The following is a 13,970-nucleotide window of genomic DNA, read 5'->3' on the forward strand; positions in this document are numbered from 1 at the left end:
TTTTCTGGATGCATATGATGAGATCATGCATGAACTGGTGGTCCTGGAATGATGATGTACCACTGAATGTCCTACCATTGCTGGTGTATGCAATGGACAGGTGACTTCAGGCAATCGACAAAGCAGGTTGTTGCACAGTAGCAGAAATCAGTATAAAGGCATGAATATTTGTAGGAAAATTAACATTGTTGACTGGAATAATTGTGCACAGTGTATATGAAATAGTATGAGATCCAGTGTGCTGACAAACGGTATCACATTTGACATCAAGTGGTAAAGGGTGGAATTCAGTACAAAGGCAGTGTGTGTGGTGTGTGTGTGTGTGTGTGTGTGTGTGTCTTTATTGCAGATAGGAAACAGACACCATTAATGACAGTGCGTGTTGTGTACATAAACCATAATTGTGACAATGCCATACAGAAAACATTTATCATAAGATGAAAAAGGAAAAATTGTTGTGTACAAGGAAATGGGACTCTCTCAGTCTGGAACCGCGCTGCTGCTACAGTCACAGGTTCGAATCCTGCCTCGGGCATGGATGTGTGTGACAAGAAGTTGAACTGTTCACGTATAGTGACTGATAATTTTGATAGTTTGGGCACATGATGTGGACATAACGTAAAATATGAGCTAAATAGAAAATTATTTGAGACATCAAAATGGTTCCCTTTACACAAAGTGAGGGCCACGAACTATTATTCTTCTCAGCTTGTTATTGATTTACATTTGTTATGGACTGCCAGAGGTGTATGACAAATTTTGTCAAATGACAAACATCCTGTATTCAAAAAATTACTGCACAAACCTGTTGTAATATCCACACATAAATAGGCTAGACTGAAGTTTGCTGAAAAATATTTGTCATGGACTTAAGATTGTGATAAAGTGATCTTCAGTGATGAGAAGATGTTCAATTTAAATGGACTGGATGGATTTCAGTGTTACTGGCATGATCTGAGAACAGAGCAGCAGGTAAGAATGGACAGAAATCTTGGGAGTGGAAGTGTTAAAGTCATGCATTGCTCAACTGAACACTACAATGAGCTCTAACACGTAAACTGAGATGCTAGAGACAGAATTGATTATAGTGTATGAGGGCCTAGGGAACGAAAGTCTAAAGTTTCAACAAGATAATGCACCTGTGCATGTTTTTGCTACAAGAAAAACTGATTTGAAGATAAAGATATGTCGTCTTGCCCTGGCTTGCACGTAGCCCAGATATGAAACCCAAGGAAGACCATTGGGGAATACTTGCAAGCCATGTTTATTGCAATGAAAGGTAATTTGAGGCTGTATGTGAGATGGAAGTTGTGATACACGATAGTGGGTGACAGTTCCACTGCAAGAACTACAAATGCTAACAAAATCAATGCCGAAGAGAATTTTTGAGATAATTAGGAAGAACAGAGGTTGGACAAAGTACTAACAATCCAATAGCACAACACGATATTGAGTGCCTTTATACCAATTTCCATCCAGGGAATGCAAACACCTTATTTTTATGAATATAATAGGGAAACATTCCACGCGGGATAAAAAAAACAAAGATGGCAGGTCGATAGACACACACACAAACAAACACAAACATACACACAAAATTCAAGCTTTCGCAACAAACTGTTGCCTCATCAGGAAAGAGGGAAGGAGTGGGGAAGACGAAAGGAAGTGGGTTTTAAGGGAGAGGGTAAGGAGTCATTCCAATCCCGAGAGCGGAAAGACTTACCTTTGGGGGAAAAAAGGACAGGTATACACTCGCACACACGCACATATCCATCCACACATACAGACACAAGCAGACATCATCTTTGTTTTTATATATAATTTTTCCCACGTGGAATGTTTCCTTCCATTATATATATATACTCCTGGAAATTGAAATAAGAACACCGTGAATTCATTGTCCCAGGAAGGGGAAACTCTATTGACACATTCCTGGGGTCAGATACATCACATGATCACACTGACAGAACCACAGGCACATAGACACAGGCAACAGAGCATGCACAATGTCGGCACTAGTACAGTGTATATCCACCTTTCGCAGCAATGCAGGCTGCTATTCTCCCATGGAGACGATCGTAGGGATACTGGATGTAGTCCTGTGGAACGGCTTGCCATGCCATTTCCACCTGGCGCCTCAGTTGGACCAGCGTTCGTGCTGGACGTGCAGGCCGCGTGAGACGACGCTTCATCCAGTCCCAAACATGCTCAATGGGGGACAGATCCGGAGATCTTGCTGGCCAGGGTAGTTGACTTACACCTTCTAGAGCACGTTGAGTGGCACGGGATACATGCGGACGTGCATTGTCTTGTTGGAACAGCAAGTTCCCTTGCCGGTCTAGGAATGGTAGAACGATGGGTTCGATGATGGTTTGGATGTACCGTGCACTATTCAGTGTCCCCTCGACGATCACCAGTGGTGTACGGCCAGTGTAGGAGATCGCTCCCCACACCATGATGCCGGGTGTTGGCCCTGTGTGCCTCGGTCGTATGCAGTCCTGATTGTGGCGCTCACCTGCACGGTGCCAAACACGCATACGACCATCATTGGCACCAAGGCAGAAGCGACTCTCATCGCTGAAGACGACACGTCTCCATTCGTCCCTCCATTCACGCCTGTCGCGACACCACTGGAGGCGGGCTGCACGAAGTTGGGGTGTGAGCGGAAGACGGCCTAACGCTGTGCGGGACCGTAGCCCAGCTTCATGGAGATGGTTGCGAATGGTCCTCGCCGATACCCCAGGAGCAACAGTGTCCCTAATTTGCTGGGAAGTGGCGGTGCGGTCCCCTACGGCACTGCGTAGGATCCTGCGGTCTTGGCGTGCATCCGTGCGTCACTGCGGTCCGGTCCCAGGTCGACGGGCACGTGCACCTTCCGCCGACCACTGGCGACAACATCGATGTACTGTGGAGACCTCACTCCCCACGTGTTGAGCAATTCGGCGGTACGTCCACCCGGCCTCCCGCATGCCCACTATACGCCCTCGCTCAAAGTCCGTCAACTGCACATACGGTTCACGTCCACGCTGTCGCGGCATGCTACCAGTGTTAAAGACTGCGATGGAGCTCCATATGCCACGGCAAACTGGCTGACACTGACGGCGGCGGTGCACAAATGCTGCGCAGCTAGCGCCATTCGACGGCCAACACCGCGGTTCCTGGTGTGTCCGCTGTGCCGTGCGTGTGATCATTGCTTGTACAGCCCTCTCGCAGTGTCCGGAGCAAGTATGGTGGGTCTGACACACCGGTGTCAATGTGTTCTTTTTTCCATTTCCAGGAGTGTATTTTACAGGTGATTCTCGTTACATTAGTGGAAATCAGTAAAAAGGCAGGGATCCTACGAAAGTATTAGTACATGAGGGAAACATTCCACGTGGGAAAAATTATATATAAAAACAAAGATGAGGTGACTTACTGAACGAAAGCACTGGCAGGTCGATAGACACACAAACAAACACAAGCATACACACAAAATTCAAGCTTTCGCAACAAACTGTTGCCTCATCAGGAAAGAGGGAAGGAGAGGGAAAGACGGAAGGAAGTGGGTTTTAAGGGTGAGGGTAAGGAGTCATTCCAATCCCGGGAGCGGAAAGACTTATCTTAGGGGGAAAAAAGGACAGGTATACACTCGCGCACACACACACACATATCCATCCACACATACAGACACAAGCAGACATATTTAAATATTGTGTATTGTGTATACCTGTCCTTTTTTCGCCCTAAGGTAAGTCTTTCCGCTCCTGGGATTGGAATGACTCCTTACCCTCTCCCTTAAAACCCACATCCTTTCGTCTTTCCCTCTCCTTCCCTCTTTCCTGACGAAGCAACCATTGGTTGCGAAAGCTAGAATTTTGTGTGTATGTATGTGTTTGTTTGTGTTTCTATCGACCTGACAGCGCTTTCGTATGGTAAGTCAAATCATCTTTGTATATAAACATCTTATTTTGTTACATATGTTGTGAAAGTAACTATATAATTCCATCATGATTGTTTATATCTTATATGTATCTACTACTTTAATAATAAATCCAATACATTATACTACAGATAATGTACTAATACTTTCGTAGGATCCCTGCCTTTTTACTGATTTCCACTAATGTAACGTGAATCACCTGTAATCACTTTGGCGCATGGTTGACATAGCGTCAGCAAATATTCTCCCCAAAGGTCAAACACCTGTTTCTGCTGGAAGAGCACTGCCATCATGGTGCATGTCAAGTGGCATATTTGTAGGTCCAAGTATTGCTTAAATAATTCAGTTACTTGTGTTTGCAGTGCTTCCAGAGAAGTCTCTGTTCTGGTAGAGACAGTTGCAATGCCTTTTCTTGGATATGTCTCAACTATTTGGTCAGCAGTGTGAATGAAAGCATCAAGATCTTCAGTGTAAACTGTGAGCATTTTCTGTACTCCAACAGGCAAGCATAACAGCCTTATAGTCTGCAGAATATCACTGTCAATAGCGTTGCCTGTGAGTGTATAGAGATGACGAAGTAGTTGAGATGGTGTATGGTCACTGAAATCTTCAGTGAAGATTAATTTTTCAAGTTGCTTGGCTTCTGACTGCAATAAGTTCATGCTTGATAGAGGTATATTTTTTAGTGCTTGGTGATGGAGCTAGGATGTCTTGTACTTCTATAACCATTTGCTCTTTAAGTGCAGGTACCATACCACCATATTTAGTTTCCTTTGAGGTGACGAGGGCCAAGGAAAATTGACTCTCAAGTTGGGCAAATCATAATAATGGATTATCCTACCAGAAGGGCAGAGTTTCATTGCAGTCGGGCTAAGGATCATATTTGCCACCAGTAAGTCAGAGCTTTCAGAATTCTGTATGTTTGTCACAGTAGGCATTGATTTTGATCAACACAAAATAAACTGATTAATTAGAACATGTAATCATAAGACTGCAAGTAGCATTTGTCTGTAGTTCAGAGGCACCATGAAGAATCAGAGCGTTTAAACTGCAAACATAAAATATAACAGACAATTCACTGTTCACATAACTATGTTGGGAGAGTTAATTTAGAGTTGGACCAGCAGCTTGTGTCGGGTGCGGGGGCTCATATTGGTGTGGTTCCTGTTGATTCTCTCAGTATGTGGGACTATACCAGGCACGGCCTACATCTCAACATGAAAGGGAAGGGGAAACTGGCTGGGGTAATAGCAGGGAATTTAAGGGGGGGAGGCACTGCCATGACTGGTAAAATACCAGTGGTTACAGGTGTTGGAGCAGCATCTTTTTTAGGATAGGTAACACAGAAAGATGTCAAGTTCTACAAAGGTCAGGATTGAAACAAATCTTCAGTTTAGGAAAGAAATTAAACAGCACAATTGTAGCACATTGGATCACCAATCACAGCTGTCAATTATAAATTTACACCAATCACCAGAAACTTCCTGGCAGATTAAAACTCTGTGCCCGACCGAGACTCGAACTCGGGACCTTTGCCTTTCGCGGGCAAGTGCGCTCTACCATCTGAGCTACCGAAGCACGACTCACGCCCGGTCCTCACAGCTTTACTTCTGCCAGTATCTCGTCTCCTACCTTCCAAACTTTACAGAAGCTCTCCTGTAAAGTTTGGAAGGTAGGAGACGAGATACTGGCAGAAGTAAAGCTGTGAGGACCGGGCGTGAGTCATGCTTCGGTAGTTCAAATGGTAGAGCACTTGCCCGCGAAAGGCAAAGGTCCCGAGTTCGAGTCTCGGTCGGGCACACAGTTTTAATCTGCCAGGAAGTTTCATATCAGCGCACACTCCGCTGCAGAGTGAAAATCTCATTCTGGAATCACCAGAAATTTTATCTCCACCAAGTTGAATCTCAGTCCTAGGTAATTGCATTGATGAATTAAAGTCACCCAACCCAGTTGACATAATCTGCCTCTCTGAACACCATGTGACCACTGGTATAGGAACTAGGCCTAAGCACAATGAGAAACTCAGACAGGAGAGTACTGCAAATGTTAGAATAAGGAAAGGTTCTCATAAAAGTATAATTAAAAATTATGTAAGTATATTTCATCAAAATATTGGGAGTTTAAAGAATAAAATAGATGAGCTTCTGGTTTGTTTAGGAGATTTAGAAGCTGAGGATGAAATAGATATACTATGCCTGTCTGAGCATCACATCGTTACTGATATGGATAAGGTAAATGTAAGTGGATTAAGCTCTCTGCACATGTGATGAGAGAAAATATGGAGAAAGGAGGAGTTGCCTTATATGTCAAAAGTTATCATTGTGCAAAAAGTATAGAAACAAAAAAGTTTTGTGTAGAGAAACATATAGAAGCATGTGCCTGTGAGCTTAAATTAAATAAAGGCACATTTATAATTGTAACTGTATATAGGTCCCCATCAGGAAATTTTCATCTATTTCTGAAAAATTTGGGCTCCTTGTTGTGCTATCTGTCAGATAGGGGGAAGCAAATTATTATTTGTGGGGACGTCAATGTAGATTCTCTGAAAGAGGGTAATAGGAAAAACGACCTTGAAGTATTACTCGGTTCTTTCAATTTGACACCCGTTATTGATTTTCCTACTCGGGTGGTAAAGGATAGCAGCTCACTGATAGATAACTTCTTTATAGACCAAGATAAGTTTAACCAGATAAATGCTCAGCCTGTTGAGAATGGTCTTTCTGATCATGGTGCACAGCTAGTTACAATATATGACATAGCTCCATTCAGCAATACTAAACAGCCCTCCAAAGTAGTACGTTCAGTCAACGATTTAACAATTGCAAATTTCAGGGAAAGCCTACAGCAGTTAGACTGGTATGAGGTGTACTGTGAACCTGATGCCAATTTAAAATATAATTTATTTCATGACATTTTTGTAAATGCATTTGAAAACTGCTTCCCCAAGAAAATAGTTAAATATACTCGTAAGAAACCTTGTAACAAACCATGGCTTACTAAGGGTATAAAAATATCTTGTAACCGGAAAAGGGAAATGTATCTGACAGCAAGAAAGAGTAGTGACCCAGAAACTATCAAACATTATAAAAACTACTGTGTTATATTAAGAAAAGTTATTAAAAAATCCAGGAGTATGTGTATCATGTCTGAAATCAGCAACTCTGATAATAAAATTAAAACAATTTGGAATATTATTAAAAGAGAAACAGGTCAACCAAGAGCAGAGGAAGATAGTATTACCATCAAATTGAATGAAAACTTTACGAACAAAAAGTCAGAAGTTGAAAATATTTTTAATAATCATTTTCTAAATGTTGTGGATATAGTAGGATCCAGGTGTTCATTAGAAGATGCTAGGCTGTTAATGGAAGAGGCCATACCTATGCAATTTGATACAATTGAAATCTCACCCACTTCTCCCTCTGAAATTAGGAAAATAATAAACTTGCTTAAAAGCAAAAACTCACATGGAATTGATGGCATTTCCAGCAAAATACTAAAAGCTTGTTCTCAACAGATAAGTAAGATTCTCAGCCACCTGTGTAATAGCTCTCTGGAACAGGACATTTTCCCTGATAGACTGAAATATGCTATTGTTATACCTTTGCATAAAAAGGGGGATAGATCTGATGTCAACAATTACCGTCCAATCTCCCTTCTAACAGCTTTATCCAAAATATTTGAGAAAGTAATGTATTCAAGAGTAGCTTCACATATCTGTAAAAATGAAGTACTAACAAAATGTCAGTTTGGTTTCCAGAAAGGTTTTTCAACAGAAAATGCCATATATACTTTCACCAATCAAATTTTGAATGACCTGAATAATGGAACACCACCCATTGGGATTTTTTGTGATCTCTCAAAGGCTTTTGATTGTGTAAATCATGAAATTCTGCTAGACAAGCTCAAGCATTGTGGCATGAGTGGGACAGTGCACAAATAGTTCAATTCGTACCTAACTGGACAAGTGCAGGAAATTGAAATAAGCAGTTCTCATTATATGCAAAGATCAGCATGTTCCTCAAACTGGGGAACTATCAAGAATGGGGTTCCACAAGGGTTAGTCTTGGGTCCTTTGTTGTTCTTAATATATATTAATGACTTGCCATTCTATATTCATGAAGAGGCAAAGTTAGTTCTCTTTGCTGATGATACAAGTATAGTAATCACACCTGACAAACAAGAATTAACTGATGAAATTGTCAATACCGTCTTTCACAAAATTACTAAGTGGTTCCTTGTAAACAGACTCTCGCTGAATTTTATTTTTATTTATTTATTTATTTATTTATATACTTGTTCCATAGATCTGTACATGTGAGCAAGTCACTCAGATATGGAACGTGTCAATATAAATAATAAAATACATAGAATAAAGACATTGTTATAGTATTAATAACAGTGCACAAAAGTCATACTTTTTAGCTTAAAAACTAGTCAACATAAATGTGAAGATAGCAGTTTCATATTTAGGGCATTATTGCATTTATTTTAACCTTGAACAGTAATCAAAACTTCCCACTTTGGGTTTAAAAGTGACCCAAAAATGGAAATGAGAAAAACAGGAATTTTTACATTAGGGCATTATTACATTAGTTTAACAGTAAATAGTGTAAAAAAATTTAAAAACATATTTCCAATCTGGGTTTTACTTATTTCTCTGAAAGAATTCCTCTAGTGAATAAAGTGAGGTCTCAAGTAAATAATTTTTCGAGCTACGTTTAAATACTGATGTACTGCTCCTAATACTTTTGATGCTGTTGGGTAGGGAATTGAAAATTTTCGTTCCAGCATACTTTACCCCTTTCTGAATAAGTGTCAAGTTCTTTAACTCACAGTGGAAATCCTCTTTTCTTCTGGTGTTATGTTTATGATGTAGGCAATTCGTTTCATACAGAGTGGGGTTATTCATTATGAAGCACATCAGTAAATATATGTACTGAGATGTTGTTGTCAGTATTTCAAGTTGATAAGACACAGTACATACAGTTTCGTACAGTGAATGGTATGACGCCATTAATAAATATAGACCTTAATCAGAAGCATATAGCTAAGGTAGAATATTCCAAATTTTTAGGTGTGTCCATTGATGAGAGATTAAATTGGAAGAAACACATTGATGATCTGCTGAAACGTTCGAGTTCAGCTACTTATGCAATAAGGGTCATTGCAAATTTTGGTGATAAACATCTTAGTAAATTAGCTTACTACGCCTATTTTCACTCATTGCTTTCATATGGCATCATAATTTGGGGTAATTCATCACTGAGGAATAAAGTACTTATTGCACAGAAGCGTGTAATCAGAATAATAGCTGGAGTCCACCCAAGATCATCCTGCAGACATTTATTTAAGGATCTAGGGATATTCACAGTAGCTTCTCGGTATATATATTCTCTTATGAAATTTGTTATTAACAACCAAACCCAATTCAAAAGTAATAGCAGTGTGCATAATTACAATACTAGGAGAAAGGATGATCTTCACTATTCAAGATTAAATCTAACTTTGGCACAGAAAGGGGTGAAGTATACTGCCACTAAAGTCTTTGGTCACTTACCAAATAGTATCAAAAGTTTGACAGATAACCAACACATATTTAAGAAGAAATTAAAAGAATTTCTGAATGACAACTCCTTCTACTCCATAGAGGAATTTTGAGATATAAATTAAGAAAAAAAAAAAAAAAAAAACAAACAAAAATTATAAAAAAATAAAAAATAAAAAACGCAAAAAATAAAAAAGTTGTTAGATTAACTTAAGTATGTTGTTAAATTAACTTAATTATGTCATGTATTGGAAAATTTGACTCGTTCCACATCATTACGAAATATTGTATTCATGATCCATGGAACTAGTATTAATCTAATCTAAGTTACTTTAATCTAAAAGTAATCTGTAAAATATGACTGACCATGCATATTTATTTCTTATGCTGCAGTATGAATTAATTAGTGTCTGATGGTTATATCTAGCATTCTCTTATTGGGAAATTGATACTCATGACATCTTCACCCATGCTCATTTTGTCACCTGATGCCATTTGGAAATCTGTACGAGTAAACTTATTTTAATGTTTACGTATGGTATGAGAAATTCTGGCAGAATGTAAATAATTAAGGAGTGATGGTAATGTTTCACAAAGAAAACTTTGTTAGCTTTTGGACAAATCCATTTTTGAGCTACAGGTGCACTTATGGGCTTCTTTCTCTACACCCATCATTTCTAATTGTTTTTTTAAAGTCTCCGTGGGCAGTCATTAGTCTTACCATGAGTTTAATTTGTCTCCCTGTGCAAACCAAGGATTGCAGAATTTATCTTGAAACATCACTTCAGTGTCATTAGCTTACAATACTTCTATTTTTGGATTGTAAGTCAAATATTCTGCACAGTGCCTCCTAATCTAGCCATATAGTTTTGTCCTTACCATTGCTTTAGTGGCGGTCAGAAAAGTTTACAGTCCAACAGATGGAGTCATTGCACCTGTCCTCACTAGCCTGTCAGCTTGTTCATTGTTGCTGATTTCCGAGTGACTAGGAACACACAGCAGATTTTGCCTGTTGCTTCAACCTAGCCTTACAGTGGCTTCATGGCATTCAGCAACAATCTTTGCTCTTATTGCAAAGGCTGATAGAGATTTCAGAGCTGCTTGGCTGGCTGAATGAACACAGATGCCATGGTCCTTGTAGCACCAACACAGATTCTCCTCCACACACTCTCTGATAGCGATATTTCCAGCTGGAATACCATGGCTGAATTCCCTAGAGAGACTGTGGTTTCTAGTCTAGGCTGTACCCCATATATCCTGCCCCCCCCCCCCCCCCCCACCACCTCCTTTGTCTGTTTTCAATCCATCAGTAGACCAGACTATACCTCCTGAGCAGTATAGAGGTTTGTTCTTCCGCTGCTTTGTACTTCCAAATATTACCCTGAGGTGTTTACTGAAGCAGATGGTCATTGTTGTGTAGTCAGCCGGCATTCCTCGAAGACTCCTATAAGTACCACATTTGGGATTTGAATTTCCTAAAGAATTCCAGTTGTTTTCAGCTTTTAACCTTTATGCCCATGGTGGTGCCTCCATTGTAACCCAAAGGTGCAATGGGAGGCAAGTCCAGCATTCTCTCCATCCCAGTAGTGGGTGTGCTGCTAATTCCACCTGTTACGGCTAAGCAGCGAATCTCTGGGCCTTGCCAACACCTTCGAAGTTGCCATCAGTTCTACTTTATTTCATCATGCTATAGCGCCATAACCTATCATAGGTCTTATTAGAGTTGTGTATATCCAATATATGCTTTTGAGATTTAGAACCAAGTTTTTACTACAGGCCCTTTCAGTGCACATAAGAGCACCTTTCATTTGGGAACATATATTCTTTATATCTGAGGTCCAACATAGTTTCACATCCAGGATTGCTGCTAGATACTCCACTACTCCCTCTACTAGTAGAGTTTTGGTGAAGAGCTTGAGATTCCAGTATATGCCCTGGATACGCTTCCTTATGAACAGCACCACAGCAGTTTTCTTGGAAATGACCTTTAGGACCTTCACTCCTTAATTATTTACAAGTTTTAATGTGTCACAGTATTGCAGCACATAGAAATGTATTGTTTGACTTACATAATTATGACTTATATAATTAGTTTTGATAACTTACCTGGAAAACAGTTCTTCATCAACCTTTGAACGTGGCCTCACTGAAGTGAGCATTTTCCAGTCTATTGGAACAGGGCTTAGATCTTCCAGTGCAACAGAACGCATGTCAGGAGGGACAGGGTTTGCATAAGAGTATTCTCCCTGTCGGCGAAATTCTCTTCGTTGTGGTCGAAATGTAAAATCCTTTTCACGCATTCGGATCTCTTCATGTCGTACCTTTGACACAAATGAGTTTAAAGTACAGGAGGTGTATATGTAGTAGGACTGTGAAAAACTAATGTTACCAGGGTAAAAAAGTATTTATGTGGCAGGTCAAAACATGACTATAGATGATGTTATGGAATAAGGTGAAGTAGCAGTTGACTAATTTGGTAACAAAGGCTAGTGTTCAGAAAGACAACAGTGCACATATAGTCTTTGTATAACATGGCCATTATGATGGTCTGCCAAAAGGAATGATTGCTTTTAAACGTGTCACAGAACATCCTGAGAAGGTCAGCCCAGATAGCCTTGTGTCTTTAAGTGCTGGTTCCAGAATGAGGAGGTGTACCATCCCAAGGTATACATACACACCTTCACCTAAATCTATACTCTGCAAACCACCATGATGTGGATGGCAGAAGGTACAACTCATTGTACCAGTTATTTCGGTTTCTTCCTGATCCATTCATGTATGCAGTGCAGGAAGAATGATTGTTTGAATGTATCTGTGAATGCAGTAATTACTCTAATCTTATCTTCACAATCCCTATGTGAGCAATACTAAGTATATTCCTAGAGTAATCATTTAAAGCTCGTTCTTGAAACATTGTTAATAGACTTTCTCGGGATAGTTTATGTTTACCTTCAAGAATCTTACAGTTCAATTCCTTCAGTATCTCTGTGACACTCTTCCGTGGTTTAAACAAACTTGTGACCATTCATGCTGCCCTCCTGTGTATACATTCAATATCCCCTGCTAGTCCTATATGGTATGGGTCCCACACACTTGAGCAATATTCTAGAACTGATTGCTGAGTGATTTGTAAACAAATGCCTTTGTAGATTGATTGCACAGTCCCAGTATTCTACCAATAAACCAAAATCTACCATCTGCTTTACCCATGACTGACCCTATGTGATGATTTCATAGGTGTGATAGTGAATCAAATGCTTTACGGAAATCAAGAAATTCTACATCTACCTTGAGCCAAAGCTTTCAGTGTGTCGTGTGAGACAAACATGAGTTGGATTTCACTCAATTGATGTTTTTGGAATCCATGCCACTTGGAATTGTGCAGGTCATCCTGTTCACAATACCTTATTGTGTTTGAACTCAAAATATGTTCTAAAATTCTACAACAAATCAATGTCAAGGATACTGGATGGCAGTTTTGTGGACCTCTACTACTACCCTTACTGTAGAAGGGTATGACCTGTACCTTTTTCCAAGAACTGGGCATATATTTTTATCTGAGGCATCCATGAGAGATTACAGTAAGAAGAAGGGCTAGCTCAGCCACAAATTCAGTATAGATTTTGACAGAGATTCCAACAGTTTTAATGATTTTAGCTGTTTCTCAACAATACTGACACTAATGCTTATTTCATTCATCTTTCCAGTGGTGCAAGGATTAAATTGAGGCAGTTCTCCTGCTACACTCAATTTCAGTCCTGTCTCATTCAGTAGGGACTGGATACTAACTTTGGCATCACGAACAGTGTTTACATATGACCAGAATTTCTTTGGATTCTGTAAAAGATCACTTGACAATGTACTGTTACAGCAGTCATTGAAGGCATCATGCATTGCTATCTTGACAGCCAAACATGTTTCTTTCAGTATCCCTCTATCTATAGCTCTACACTTTGTTTTACACCTATTATGCTGTAATCTCTGCGTCTTTAGAAATTTCTTTACAGTGACAGTATAACATTGAGCTTCCCTCCCATTATGAACTGTTCTACTGGGTACATGTCTACCCAGTGCATGGTCAATTATTCTTTTAAACCTGAGCCAGAGTTCCCCTACATGCTCCTGCCCTATGCTGAAAGTTTCAAGTTCCTCATTCAGATATGACACTTTACTGATTTTTTTAATCTAGTTTACTGAACTTATATATCTTTCTGCCTGTTTTAGTTGTCCTTTGTACTCTGGTAATCATTGTTGCCACAACTGTGCCATAGTCACTGATACCAGTTTTGATGTGGACATCCTCAAAGAGGTCAGGTCTATTTGATCCAATATATTTCAATCATGAGTGAGATTCCTAACTATCTGTTCTAGGTAGTTTTCAGGGAAGGCATTTAGTAAACTTTCACAGGTGTTTTATCACACTCACTACTAAGAAAAATGTAATTTTACAATTGATTGTTGGATGATTAATGTCTATGCTGATGATTATAGAATGATTGGGGA

The 13,970-nt window shown here is 39.7% G+C and overlaps 1 protein-coding gene across 1 annotated transcript in view; it reads right to left on the bottom strand.

The window, feature by feature from the left end:
- LOC124789892 overlaps positions 1 to 13,970 on the bottom strand; it is a 93,809-nt gene that overhangs the window by 9,442 nt on the left and 70,397 nt on the right. Inside the window, exon 4 of the mRNA XM_047257412.1 lies at positions 11,574 to 11,788. Coding sequence (XP_047113368.1) covers positions 11,574 to 11,788 — 215 coding nt within the window. The remainder of the gene's footprint in view (positions 1 to 11,573; positions 11,789 to 13,970) is intronic.

The sequence above is a fragment of the Schistocerca piceifrons genome, chromosome 3, assembly GCF_021461385.2.
Source record: "Schistocerca piceifrons isolate TAMUIC-IGC-003096 chromosome 3, iqSchPice1.1, whole genome shotgun sequence".
Lineage (NCBI taxonomy): Eukaryota > Metazoa > Arthropoda > Insecta > Orthoptera > Acrididae > Schistocerca > Schistocerca piceifrons.